At 38.8% G+C, this 13,569-nt stretch overlaps 2 protein-coding genes across 7 annotated transcripts in view; one reads left to right on the forward strand and one right to left on the reverse strand.

Annotated features, from left to right (window-relative positions):
• The window catches only part of COL4A6 (collagen type IV alpha 6 chain), a 292,245-nt gene extending 281,529 nt beyond the window's left edge, over positions 1–10,716 (reverse strand). For 3 of the 5 annotated variants that reach the window (XM_025372178.1, XM_025372177.1, XM_025372176.1), the window contains exons 1-2: positions 9,399–9,643; positions 9,153–9,204 (exon numbers count right to left, since the gene is read on the reverse strand). In XM_025372178.1, coding sequence (XP_025227963.1) covers positions 9,153–9,204; positions 9,399–9,409 — 63 coding nt within the window. In that variant the 5' untranslated portion in view covers positions 9,410–9,643. Of the gene's footprint in view, positions 1–9,152; positions 9,205–9,398; positions 9,644–10,576 lie in introns of those variants that run through there. The other 2 variants (XM_025372175.1, XM_025372174.1) reach the window with 2 other exon arrangements.
• A 280-nt stretch (positions 10,717–10,996) lies between these two features.
• Positions 10,997–13,569, forward strand: part of COL4A5 (collagen type IV alpha 5 chain) — a 273,060-nt gene continuing 270,487 nt past the window's right edge. For both annotated transcript variants that reach the window (XM_025373371.1, XM_025373372.1), the window contains exon 1: positions 10,997–11,409. In XM_025373371.1, the coding sequence (XP_025229156.1) occupies positions 11,329–11,409 (81 nt within the window). In that variant the 5' untranslated portion in view covers positions 10,997–11,328. The remainder of the gene's footprint in view (positions 11,410–13,569) is intronic.

The following is a 13,569-nucleotide window of genomic DNA, read 5'->3' on the forward strand; positions in this document are numbered from 1 at the left end:
CCTTTTATTACTCAGCAATAAAAGGAATGAACTACTGATACTTATAACAACATGGACAAATCTCAAAAGCACTATGCTGATTACATTTTTTTTTTTTTTTTTTTTTGGAGACGGAGTCTCGCTCTGTCGCCCAGGCTGGAGTGCAGTGGCCGGATCTCAGCTCACTGCAAGCTCCGCCTCCCGGGTATACGCCATTCTCCTGCCTCAGCCTCCCGAGTAGCTGGGACTACAGGCGCCTGCCACCTCGCCCGGCTAGTTTTTTTGTATTTTTTAGTAGAGATGGGGTTTCACTGTGTTAGCCAGGATGGTCTCGATCTCCTGACCTTGTGATCCGCCCGTCTCGGCCTCCCAAAGTGCTGGGATTACAGGCTTGAGCCACCGCGCCCGGCCGCTGATTACATTTATATGAAATTCTAGAAAAGGCAAAACTACAATAATAGAAAGCAGATCAGTGGATGCCTAGCGTGCAGAACGAGCGGGAGGGAATTGACTGCAAAGAGTGTAAGGGAACTTTCTGGGAAATAAATGTTTTCATTACAATTGTGGAGACAGTTATAAAACTGTACACATTTGTCAAAACTCAATATATGTTGTTGGAGGAGGAATATGGATGTGGTTATAAAAGGACAGCATGAGGGATCCTTGTTGACTTTGGTATCTTGAGTGTGGCAATGGATATCCCAACCTACACCTGTGAGGACATTATATAGAACTAAATACACACATATAAATGAGTACAAGGAAAATGAAATAAGATCAGTGAATGTTACCAATGTCAGTATCTGGGTTGTGATATTATAGTATTACAACTAGGGAAAAACTGGGTAAGGGTACATAGGATCTCTCTGTACTATTTTTTACAACTGCATGTGAATCTACAATTATCTCAACAAAAATTTCAATGAAACACTCACAAAGAGAAAAGAAAATTAAATCTCAGAAAGGTAAAATGAGTTACCCTAAGTCACACAGCTAGGAAGTGTCAGAGGGCAGAGGCAGCATTTAGACAAAAGTCTGATTCTAGAGTGCTTTCTCTTAAACATTATATCACTGAACAGGGTTGATATTTTTCCATAAATTCAATTGTTATTGGAGTTAACATTAGTAATTTTTAAGATAGACAGGGAGAAGGCAGTTTGTTGTGAGCCATTAGGAGATGTTTACTCATTTGAAAGTCATCTATTGATCACTTATGCTCAGCCTGGCAGTATCCTGGACATCCTAAGTACAAGGTTGAAGAATGTAACATAGTCATATAAGCATAGGAATCTTACCACCACATGGACGTGCTACCAAAGAGGCCCAAAGCTCCTTGGAAGCACAGAAGGAAGAATAAATTCATTCTGAAGAGGTCTGGAACTGAACTGTTTCATAAAGAAAATTACATTTGGTCTGGGTATTAAGGATTGAGTAGGAGTTCACTAGATAGAAAAGAAAGCAGAAACAATAGAAAAGGATATTCCAGAGAGAGGGACTGCATATCCAGGAGCAAAGAGATGTGAAAGAACATAAAGTGGTTTGGGAATGGTGAGAAGTTCAGTCTGAATGAAGTGTAATATACACCATGAGTTTGGAAAGAAGGACTGGTAGGAAGAAACACACCGACATGAGGCTAGAAAAGTAGTTGGGCCAGAAAATGAAAGCCCTTAAATGTGCCAAACCAAGTAGTATGCATTTTATCCTGGAAGAAACAAGAAACCAATAAAGGTATTAAATCAGAAGATAACATAACTGGGTTTGTTGTTAGTAAAATAACTCTGGTGGCAATGTAGAGATAAGGATGGAGTCAGGAGGTAGAAAAACCAGTTAGGAGGCCACTGATGTATGAAGTCTGAAGCCAACAGAATATGAACAAAACGCCAGATTCTATAGATTTTTGGTAAAATTATCAAAACTTGGTGAGAATTTTGGAAATAATGAGAGCTGATGGCTGATTCTGTAGCTTCTTGCTGAAACTTGGTGGATGATGATGACATTTAACAAAAATAAAAAAGATCACAACTGGTTGGAGTGTCATGGGAAGGAGAAGAAAACAATTTCACCCTTAAATATACTGTATTTGGGGAAATAAAAATAATAATAGCTGGCTCTGGTTGAGTGCCTATATTAAACTCCAGGCACTGTTTTAAGTGTTTTGTATATATCAACTCATTGAGAGACAGGTACGAGGGCTTAGTAGGCAATTGGAAATATAGATTTAGAGCTCAAAAGAGATGTCTTGGCTGGGGATATAAATTTGATAATCATCACTGTATAGGAGGCATAGTTAAAACCATTGAGGCAAGAAGACAGTAAAGAATTAAGTTTTGGAAAAATCCCATCATTTTAGGACAAGAGAGTGATAAAGATTATAAATTCCATAACAGCAAAGTTCATGGCTAACTTATTCACCACTGTGTCACTAGGGCCTGGCATATCATCTGGAATATAGTTGTTGCTCAATAAATATTTGTTGAATGAATAGCATAAATAAAAAGATGAGAGAAGTATAAGGAGAACTAGTGAGGCAAGTTTGTCATAATCCCAAAAGACACAATCGTGAATGCCATAATCCCAAATGTTGAAATCCCAAAGATCAAAATCCCTAAAGTCTAAATCCCTAGAGTCTAAAATCTTTGACATTTAAAATCCTGAAAATCACAATACTGAAAGATTACAATCCCAAATGTTGAAATCCTGAAAACTGATTTCTGGGGAAGTGTGTTTTTGGTTGCAGGTGGGATAGTTGTGCCATGTTAGTTGCATCATGTGAGATGGAACTATTTCCTTGTCATTGTCTTTATTCAGAAATTAAGTATGGTTTAAGGAGATGCATAATGGGTGCCAAGTTGACAAGGGGTGGACTTGCAGACTTAATTTTAGGTGTCAATTTGACTGGATTAAGGAATACCTAGAAACCCGGTAACGTATTATTTTGGGTGTGTCTGTGAGGGTGTTTCCAAAGGAGATTCATGTATGACTCCCAGTGGACAAGCTGGGGAAGATCTGCCCTCAATGTGGGTGGGCACCATCCAATAGGCTAGGGGCTGGGAGAGAACAAATACAGAAGGCAAATTGGTCTCTCTCTGACAGCTGGGGCAGGCTTTTCTTCTGTTGCCTTGGACAGCAGAAATTTGACTCCATGAAAGTGTATTATCACAATGTTGACTTTGTGTGTAAGAATTGTGTGTGTATGTAAAAATGTGAAAACTTCCTCAGTGAATGAAGAGATGTCTTTTTGTACACCCACATTTGTGAAAGATAAAATTTCTCAAGATCTTGGCTCTTTGGATGATTGCATATATGGTGGTCACCTATGGTGGTTTTTTATCTATCTTGTCAAAAGACTGGTTGTTCATCAAGGTATTTCAGATGACTACGGTTATAAAGCTGAATGCACACAATTACCAACCATAGTGATATGTCTTTATACATTTTCCTTTTGACCTATTTCTTTGTGAATACAGTTCAACTACTTATAACTGTCATACACATGTGACTATCACTAGTACATACTAAGTGTTTATCTGTACAAAACTATGTATGTTATTGTTGTCCATTTTATTATGTAAAGTGACCTTTGGAGTGTTCTGTTGTGTTTTATGTTTCTCAAACAACTATCCTTTTAAAAATGTAAGTAAATATCTTTTAAATAATTTTTAAAATTACTTTTTCCAGAATATTTTTGGGATTTTGGTCTTTCAGGATTTTGACATTTAGAATTATGGGATTCGAGATTATTTATTTCAGGATTATTACCAGCTCCCTAGTGAGGTATAATGTCTTAAAAAACAGGAGGAGGTCAGGTGTGGTGGCTCATGCCTGTAATCCCAGCACTTTGGGAGGCTGAGGCAGGTGGATCACCTGAGGTCAGGAGTTCAAGACCAGCCTGGCTAACACAGAGAAACCCCATCTCTACTCAAAATACAAAAATTAGCTGGGTGAATGGTGGGCACCTGTAGTCCCAGCTACTCAAGAGGCTGAGGCAGGAGAATCACTTGAACCTGGGAGGTGGAGGTTGCAGTGAGCCAAGATTGTGCCACTGCACTCCAGCCTGGGTGACAGAGTGAGACTCCGTCTCAAACAAAAAAACAAAAAACAAACCAAAACAAAACAAAAAACAAGGGGAAAAAGAAGTATCTGAGTGACTGGGAAATGTCAGATAACACAGTGAAGTCAGATAGAATGGGGACTGCAAATAAGCCATTGGGTTTGGTAATTAGGCAGCCATTAGAAGCTTGAAAGAGGGCTGTTTTCCTGGAGTAGACTCAGTTGAGACTGTAATAGGTTGAAGGGTAAGTGGTTGGTGATGAAGACTAGACAATACCCAGAAACTTGGGGGTAATGCAATTGAAGATGTTAGAGTTATTAAAGAAAATGATTATTTTTTAATTCACTGTTGTAATGGAGGAGAATTCAATATTGTTTATAGAAGAAAAATTGAAACCCTAGGAAAGGGATAGATTAAAGAAAGTAAGAGAGTTGATAATTGCTCTTAGCTAATTTTCCCATTACCATTTTCCCTTGAGCATTTAATTAGACTTTAAAACAAGTAAAAGCCCTATGATCTGCCTCAGTGGGACATTCAGGCAGATATAAAGGAACTTGATAGTTTAATATAGCCTGATGTTATCCCACGATGTTCTTTTTATGTGTGTATGTCTTGTCACCTATACAGCATAAGACAAGTCTATACTCCAAGTATATTACTGTATACTGTTTTTTCTTTTCTTTTTCTTTTTCTTTTTTTTGAGACAAGGTCTAGCTCTGTTGCTCAGGCTGTAGTGCAGCGTCACAATCTCAGCTCACCTACAACCTCTAACTCCTGGGCTCAAGCCATCCTCCCACCTCAGCCTCCCAGTAGATAGGACTATAGACATGCACTGCCATGCCCAGCTAATTTTTGTAATTTTTGTAGAGACGGGGTTTCACTATGTTGCCTAGGCTGGTCTCGAACTCATGAGCTCAAGCACTCCACCTACCTTGGCCTCCCAAACTGCTGGGATTACAGGCATGAGCCACTGCACCCAGCCATACTTTTAAGATTATTCTAACAGGGAGCTATGGTGTGTGCCTATAGTCCCAGCTACTCAGGAGGCTGAGGCAGGTGGATTGCTTGAGGCTGTGGTGTGCCACAATCGCACCTGTGGTAAAATTATGAAATAATCCATATGATTCAGGCAAATAAAAACCAATATTAATAACTGAGGTCAATCAGTTTTATTCTGTTAATGAGATAATAAGGGAAACAGTATACTTTACTCCAGTCATATGACTTGATTATGAGCTTACAGAATATATGAGCATGTTTACTGAAGACTCTGAACTATGCTTAAAAATTAAAAGATTGTTGCCACTTAGAGCCAACACAATTCCCCCATGCCTGAACAAACATTAGAAAGTGGCTGCTTTTGTAAAACCAATTTTCTTGAACTAGAGGTACTTTTTAAATGCCATACATTGGCAGTCTAGTGAAACCTACACACTCATTTTTAGAATACTATTTTTTTTTCTTTTTGAGACAGGGTTTCACTCTGCTGCCCAGGGCGGAGTACAGTGGCTATTCACAGGCACGATGATGGCGTGTCACACCCTCAAACTTCTGGTCTCAAGCAATCCTCCTGCCTCAGCCTCCTCCTAAGTAGCTGGGACTACAGGCACACACCACCGCACCCTGCTAGTTTTAGAATTATACAATGAAATACATGGGATTACAATGGAAACTGATTACATTGAAATACAATCATTAAAATACGTAATAAAACAATTTTTGATATGGTTATATATTTGCTTCCTTAGTAACACTTTAGATAATAATATCTATTATCCCCCCCTCTTTTATCTTAAAATATATTTGAATTTGACCTGTAAATAATGTAAATGTATTATCATCTATGGATTAGGTATTTACAGCCACTTGATGATTTACTTGATAATGTCCTCATACATTTCTATCAGTATCCTTAGTCATCCCAAGATATATATACATATTATATATTTATATACACACATACACACATGAATATTATATGTTGTGATTTTTCATAGCTAGCTGATATAGGATATTTGCTAGCAGGTAAAGTAGAAGAGTACTCTAAGGATTTATAGAGACACAGCCCCAGAAAATGCAAATATTCCTCTTGATCTTTAGAACAGGAAGAGATTGTCTCCGTCTCTGAACTCCCTTTACATAATATTCATATTTTGATGACTGCTATAAGACTGAAAATCACAACAGAAAGGACCTACCTGGGTATGTTACAACTTTAAAGAAAGAAGTTGATATTTCTATTAGACCTTGATTTGAGTGCAGCTAAAGGCATTTTACCTATGTTCTTTGCAGAAGGGACAATAGAAATGTTTTCTCTCCTTAGCCTCCTCCCAACCCAAATAAGTATCCCCCTAGACTTTTGACTTTAAGTATGCTTGATTGTATTAGACTTTTTCCTGACAGCTCATTTGGAGGGGGCAAAGTGTGAAGAAAACATAAGGATCTGACTATTTCGGGATATATATTTTTTCCTAGATATGTTGACTGATGGTGAGATTTGTATCTTTCTAGACTTTTCTCTAACACAATGCAAGTACATGTAGATAATAAGTTATCATTAAGCATTCTATCTTCTAAGGAACATAATGACCACCATTGTCTGAGAAAGCAAATTCCTAGAGAGTTAGGAACTATGTTTAAATAAATCTTTGCATGCTGTGCTCAGTCTAGCACAGCCCCTTAGGTAGTTAGGAGCTTAATAGCCAAAGACAATTATGGATGTTCTGACATCCTAGACTCTATTTTATGCAGATAAATTGTGCAAATATTTCACCTGAATGAAGATCATTACTCCTTTAAAATAAATTTAATGGAAGCTCATTCTTTAACATGGATTTTAACATTTAGTTTTCCTTTACTTTATATAGACGTGCTTTGTAAACTCGGGAAAAGGAAACACCCAAAAGCCCCTAAATGACCCAATCTTTAAATGCTTGCCAATATTATTGGCAACTTAATTATCACAGTAAAGAGACTGTCGTAGCAAAACACAACATAGTTCTTGACAATCTATTTTTAATAACTATTTTCATTAATATTAGTCAAACATGGCACAGAGAATTTGAATGTTTAAAACAATCCAAAGGGTGAAAAACACAACAAACTCACGAGGATAAACTGGAATTGAGTGTAGAAGATGAGAACCAGCCCGTACAGATGAGAATCCAGTGCAAAGTGTGTAAAAGAAAAAACAAAACATCCCTTCAGAAAAATCATCTTCTGATAACTTGTTCTGTGACTCTCTTTATATTTGTCATTTTCCCCAAAAGTGAAAAAAATAGCTTTACAATGTCAAATATATTGTGCATAAGTAAACAACAAGTGAAGGAAGTGGCTCTGTAGTTAAATAAGCCAAAAAATAAACTATTCTCTGCGGAGCTCAAGGTCTATTTTAGACTTACCATGGTCAATCACACTGACATAGCAGGTAACATCATAAAACAATGAGACAGAGTCTAAAACTCATAAACCAAAGCAGTGCTTAATTTTGGAGACTCATTTCAATACTTGAAAGAATTGCAAGCATTAAAGTGGTTTTTAAAGGTATTAAGTGACAGGATGCAGTGCTTGTGAAGTCTTCAGCTATCTGGAATGATCTGTAGTGTTTTTCCCAAAAGTACACTGAATAAAATCAGCCAGAGTCTAAAAATAAATGTTTCGCTTGAGGGTATTCTGCCCAAGCATGACACTTACAAGTGGCAAGATTCCTGGATGAATTGTTAACTAATCAAGTCCTGGCATTTTCAATTAATGTAGTATTGAGCCTGAAGGTAATACATAACTAAACTTGTATATTGAAGGAATAAGATGGAGAAGTACACAGAGTTTTAGATCAATATCTTTGCTTACGAAGTCAAGAATTTACTTACATAGGAACTGATGTTGAGTTAAGGGGTCACAAGATGTTGGTATTCAAGTTTTCTGGCATCATTCTCTCTTTATAAGAGAAATCACTTCACTCTGGTATTTTCTTAAAGACATCATATGCCAAGATAAAATAATCCATTTTTTCATAAACGCATTGCGTGATTTATTAGGTTGAATTAAGTATGGCTCTATAATAGTATTTAAAAATATTTAAAATATTAAAAAGTAGAGCCAATCAGTTAAAACAATCAAAACCCTCAAGATAAATATTTGGAATATATATTCATCAGTCATCTATATAGTGAATGGCTTTGGGTATCATTAAACTTTTTTAAAAAAAAATACAGCAGTGAAACAGTACTCAACAACTGAACAACTTCATATTCAAACTCAACAGTTTGTATTTCTGTCAGTGTAAGTAGCTAGTGAAACTGGAAAACTGCAGCATGTTTGATTATTTCGGTCACTCCATCTTTGTGAAATTATCCTAGTAATTCCACTGGAGATTTCTCTACTTTCTGGGACCCATTAAACTTTCCTTGACCAAATGTCTTCAGAAATTTCTTTATCTGCAGTCCCTAGTTGATTTGATAGATGATATCTAAACAGCCTATGAAATGTTAACTTAGATTTTTTTTTTTCTGTTATAACAGCTTTAACTTTTAACTTTCTGGTGATGCAGAAAACGAGTAAGAGGACACGTCAGACAGAAATTGAACATCACCTAGTGGTATCAGTTCAATTCAGGTAGTTAAAGAATCCAGATGTCACCTGGTACTGTCAAAGGACTCTAAGCATGTACTGAAGGTTCATTTCCATAGTATCTGGGGCACTTTCAAGTTCCACTCCTTGTGCTCTCCTCCCACTCTCAAACTAGTGTGCCAACTCAAGTTCCTGAAGACCAGGGAAAATTATGTTTCTTCTGCCGCGGAGATTGATGCAGAGGAAGGCATCAGATGCTAGTCATCTTAAGTCGTCTGGGGAAGAGGCTCAGAAATGTGTGCATCTTGTGTCTTCCACTTTTGTTTTCCCTACCCTTTACGAAGTTTTGGAAGATACCTTGGTCCCGAAAACACTGACTTGACACCGTGCTATTCCTCTTCAAGAATCTCATTAAGTCCCACTAGAAAGGGGAGTGGTGAGGACTCCGTCTCGCGGTGAAACTCTCTGCAACCCCCTAACATAAATACTAGAGATGGGCATGGTGAGAGGGTCAAAGGAGGGGGAGGGAAAAGGGTCGTGAGAAGAGACTCACCGCTCCTGCCAGTTCCTCCGTCAGGCACAACGTAACCAGGAGCAGCCACAACCTGAAACGGGAGGGACGGTGAGTGCTATGGGCTCTTTAGGCTTCGAGGTCATGCGGCTGCCTGTAGCCCCCCGTACCCTTTTGGATGCCTGCTCCCACTTTCTCTGCAGTGACAGAAGTACAAGTACAGTCCCGGCCTGGCAAAGTAACCCGAAGTAAGAAAGAGGAGGGGAGCTCGGGGCAGCAACAGCTCACCCAGGGTGCATGCTTGCGGCTCCTCCGGAGCTGGGTCCCGGGAGACTGCTAAGCGGCTCCGCGGCCCGGGCTCATCGGGGCTCTGCTGATGCTTAGAGGCTGTTTCCTTAGTCAGAACAGAGTAGGTGGACGAAGTAGCCCAGTTTGGAAGAAACTAAACACAGCTTCTAGATAAGAAGTGCCCCAAAGGGAAACAGGCTCAGCGGTGCCCGTTACAACTTGCAGCAGTCAGGAGACAGTTCCATGCAGCAGGAGAGGAAGGAATGGAGGGGAAAGGGGCGGGGCTGTCTGCTGTCAATCATCCCCCCTACCTTGGGCAGCCGGTAGTCTTTCTCACTTTCAGGCACCTTTCCACACAACAGCCCTAAGTATCTCCACAGCTTCACACACAACCCCTTAGAGACCTGTACGCTAACACCTAAACAACTGTGCATCATATACTTTCAACTTTACTGTTAAGTTACACTTAAAGAGACATAAGCATACTATTCCCACATAGACAGATGGGCCCGAAAGTGCCCTTGCACACATGCCCAAATGTATACAACACTGATTCAAATTGACTGTACACTAGGCTCTTGGGAAGGGGAGACAGTTTCTGGAGTTGTAAATCAACTCTGAGCTAAGCAGAACCTAAGGATGAGTGGGCCCTCGTGAAGTAGATCCAAAACCTTGAAATATTCTAAAGTGGTTAATTCTAGGGAGATAGAAATGTTGTGAAGAATTCTTCATCAAATTCTTGAAGATTCTCCAAGGAGTTCGCAGAAAGTATTTTCTGATCCTTCTGTCACTTAAAAAAATCTATATATCAGAATTATCAAAGGACCATTCAAGTCTACTTTATTTGGGAGATATCGATTCAGCTGCCATCAACTCTATTTAAATATTTCCAATTAAGTGTTTGTATTAATTCTAAGAAACACTGCACTAAAGTTATTTAATTCCCTGCCCTAAATATTTCTGCAACACAACTACAATGAGAGTCAATACCTTTTACATTAGCTTAATATAAGAGGCATTAATTATGGCATTCAATGAAGCTAAACAAAGAGATACAGCTGTATTAGAATAACATTATACCATAGAGTCATTACCAATACCTGCTGAATGCTACCAAATCTTATATGTATATAACACACATAAAGTATTCATGCACATATACTTGTTTATTTTCTTACTTGTTTATAAGCATATACTTTTTTTATTCCCAGTATTTTCACATCTTCTGCTTGTATACAGAAACTCTCTGTTCTGTGAGCCGCTGGAAAGTAAAGAAGACCAGCAGCTCAGGGAGCAGCGACCAAAATTTGTTTCTAATGATTAACAATAAAAAGCACGGCCCCCCTGAGATCCATCCGCTAAAAAAAATAGTCCCAGTTTAGGTCTATTTGTAATTGGCTTTGGTGGACTGAGCCTAGAAAAGTAGTATCAAAGGAAGGTGCAAATGAACGAACAGAAAAGCTTCCCGGTTGGACTCATGGTGCTCAGTCAACTAGTCTGGAAGTTTCCCTCCCCCAAATAACTGAGCGTCACTCCCTCGCAGGTTGCTGGTGCAGTCTAAAACTGTGGCGGAGTGATACTCAAATTCCCTTGTGCTGGTGAGGAGGGGGCCGTTCAGGGGGGAAGAGAGGGAGGAAAGTAGATCTGTAGGAACTGAGTGAAGAAAAAGTTTGTAAGTCTGGACAGAAGGGAAAAGTTCTCCTCAGAGACCGGCTTTGGGGAGGGGAGAGGGGAAGGAAGAGTAGCTCCTTCTTCTTCTTCTTCTTTTTTTTTCTTACATTCTTAAAAAGCTTCTTTCTCTTCACCCAAGCCTCACTGTCCCTCTCCGGCTCTAGCTCTCTCCATATAAACCCTCAAGATTATGTCAATTGGTTAGAGCCAGCCGGGAATTTCGTGCGGGTGCTGAAGGAGCTGCGGGAGCCGGAGAAGAATGAAACTGCGTGGAGTCAGCCTGGCTGCCGGCTTGTTCTTACTGGCCCTGAGTCTTTGGGGGCAGCCTGCAGAGGCTGCGGTAAGTCCTCCCTCCCCTCCCCCGCGCCCATCACAGCTCTTTCACGCTGAAATTACCTTTTTTTTTTTTTTTGGTCCCTTTATGTTCCTTTCGGCCTTGACTAGGGAACTCAAATTTGCTTTCTCATGTTTAGGAAGAAACGTTATTTGCAACACGGGTAACTCAAGCCTTCTGAAGTCCAAGGGAGAGGTTTAAGTGCTTAAAAATAGGGCTGTTTGCTTCCCTGCAGCTAGCTGCTCTGGGGGCAAGAGCAAAGTCAGAAGCAGAGGACACTAATTAACGGCTCACTAGGCTCTGATGGGTATTTAACACTTTTCCTCCACTCCCTCCACCCTCGGGTGTTTCCCTGACTGGCGACTAACCTTTTCACTTCTTGTACCCAGCCCACGCACTCTTTAAATTTTGTCTCTAGTTTAATACTTTGGCTCTTCGAAAATCCAGCTTCCATCAAAGTGTTTAGCGCCTCAGTGAAGTTCTTCCCCTTTGCTCTTTCCTTAAGCAACATGAACCTACCCCCACCTCAGGTCATTCAAGCCACTGACCTGCTTTTCCTTTTTGACATCATTTTTACAAGTGAAATGCTAAGGTAACATACCAAGAAGAGTGAGGTAAAGTCTCAGGCTTCAGGTCTTTTGCGTCTTTTTTGTTGTTGTTGTTTTTTCTAAGTTATGGGTTTTTTGTTTGTTTACTTTTTTTTTAACCCACCAAGGCACCTGAACAAATTGAGAATTTGCCCATCACCTATTCAAAGGAAAATACTCCTTTTTCAAAGGAGAATCAGTGTTCCAGTTTAAAGGAAAGTGGGGGAGGATGTACATGTGAAATGGCAGCAAAAAGCTCTATTCAGTTTTAGGAATGTAGAATTCAAACCTCAGTATATCTCTTAGAAGGGTGTCTGGGTAGTCCACCCACTGTCCTATTGGGGATGAGGGACAGATGTTAAAAAATGAATGACTTTGTGAGAGAAAATGTTCTGCAGCCTGAAGCCCATCATCTTTAATTTCATATAACCTCTAAAGAATAAGTGTGTGACAAATTATTTAAATGTATTTGAGTGATTATTATGGATGGTTTTAAAAAAACTGTTTAATATGAGATCATGGGTTAGGCCTCCACATGGTTGAGTGACTGTCAATTCTTTATAAGCAGCTGCTATGTTACAGCTTATCTGGGTCCACTTTTAAGTTAGCTGTCTAGCTTCCCTATAGCACTTAGCATGCCTCAAATCACATGTCCTCTTTCTATCCTTTGGAAGGTGTGTACGTAGTGTATGAAAACTAACTTTCATATTACTCTGAGCACATCATAATTATAATAGCAGGTTTGCTGAAAAACCATGCATATCAAATATTTTTAATATGCATGCCATAATTTTCTTCCATCAAAGTAGACAAATGATTTTAAAATACTTTTTTGATGCAGAGCATCTTAATGGGGGTAAGCTTTAGCCAGTCAGTAGGGCTACAGACTTGGATAAAACTACAATTGTGCTGTTGAAAATAGTTCATTTTAAAAACATCTTCTTGTTGCCCTCTGTTTATGGCATTTGGCCCAGGGACAAATATTTTGTAGATGTTTGATGAAATATATATATATATTTTTTGATGTTACTTTTAACAAATTTGCATCAGATGACAACTATACAGGTATGTATAGCAACACTACACATCAATTTATATTAAATCAATTTGTGTTAACAATGAGATTTCTTTTTATTGACAAAACTTGAGAGCAAGCTTTTTTTCTTGGATTCTTAAACTAATGAGTATTCATGAAGTCGTTACAGCTCTTTCCCTTTTCCTCCTATATAATTTTTAAAGAACATTTTATACCCCTTTTCCTATCATTAGGATATTGTGCCTCTATTAAAACTAAGGGTTTGTTTTTCCTGGTTCATACATAAATATTTTAATAGGCTTAAAAATATGAATGATATTTGCTCTCCATACTAGTGCTGGAGATACTAGTGACCATTTCCAGAGTAAAACTGGATGGTGGTAGGGCTAGTCATTGACTGGAGTAGTCTAGTATTGGGGTTTTTATATCAAAAGTGTTGCTATTTAAAGTGCTTTGCTCTTTTATAGATAAACGATTTCTTTATCTCTGAAATCATGCCAAATTGGTACATCACAAATATGTGGAAGATTTTTTTTTTAGGTA

Source organism: Theropithecus gelada, chromosome X (assembly GCF_003255815.1).
Source record: "Theropithecus gelada isolate Dixy chromosome X, Tgel_1.0, whole genome shotgun sequence".
NCBI lineage: Eukaryota > Metazoa > Chordata > Mammalia > Primates > Cercopithecidae > Theropithecus > Theropithecus gelada.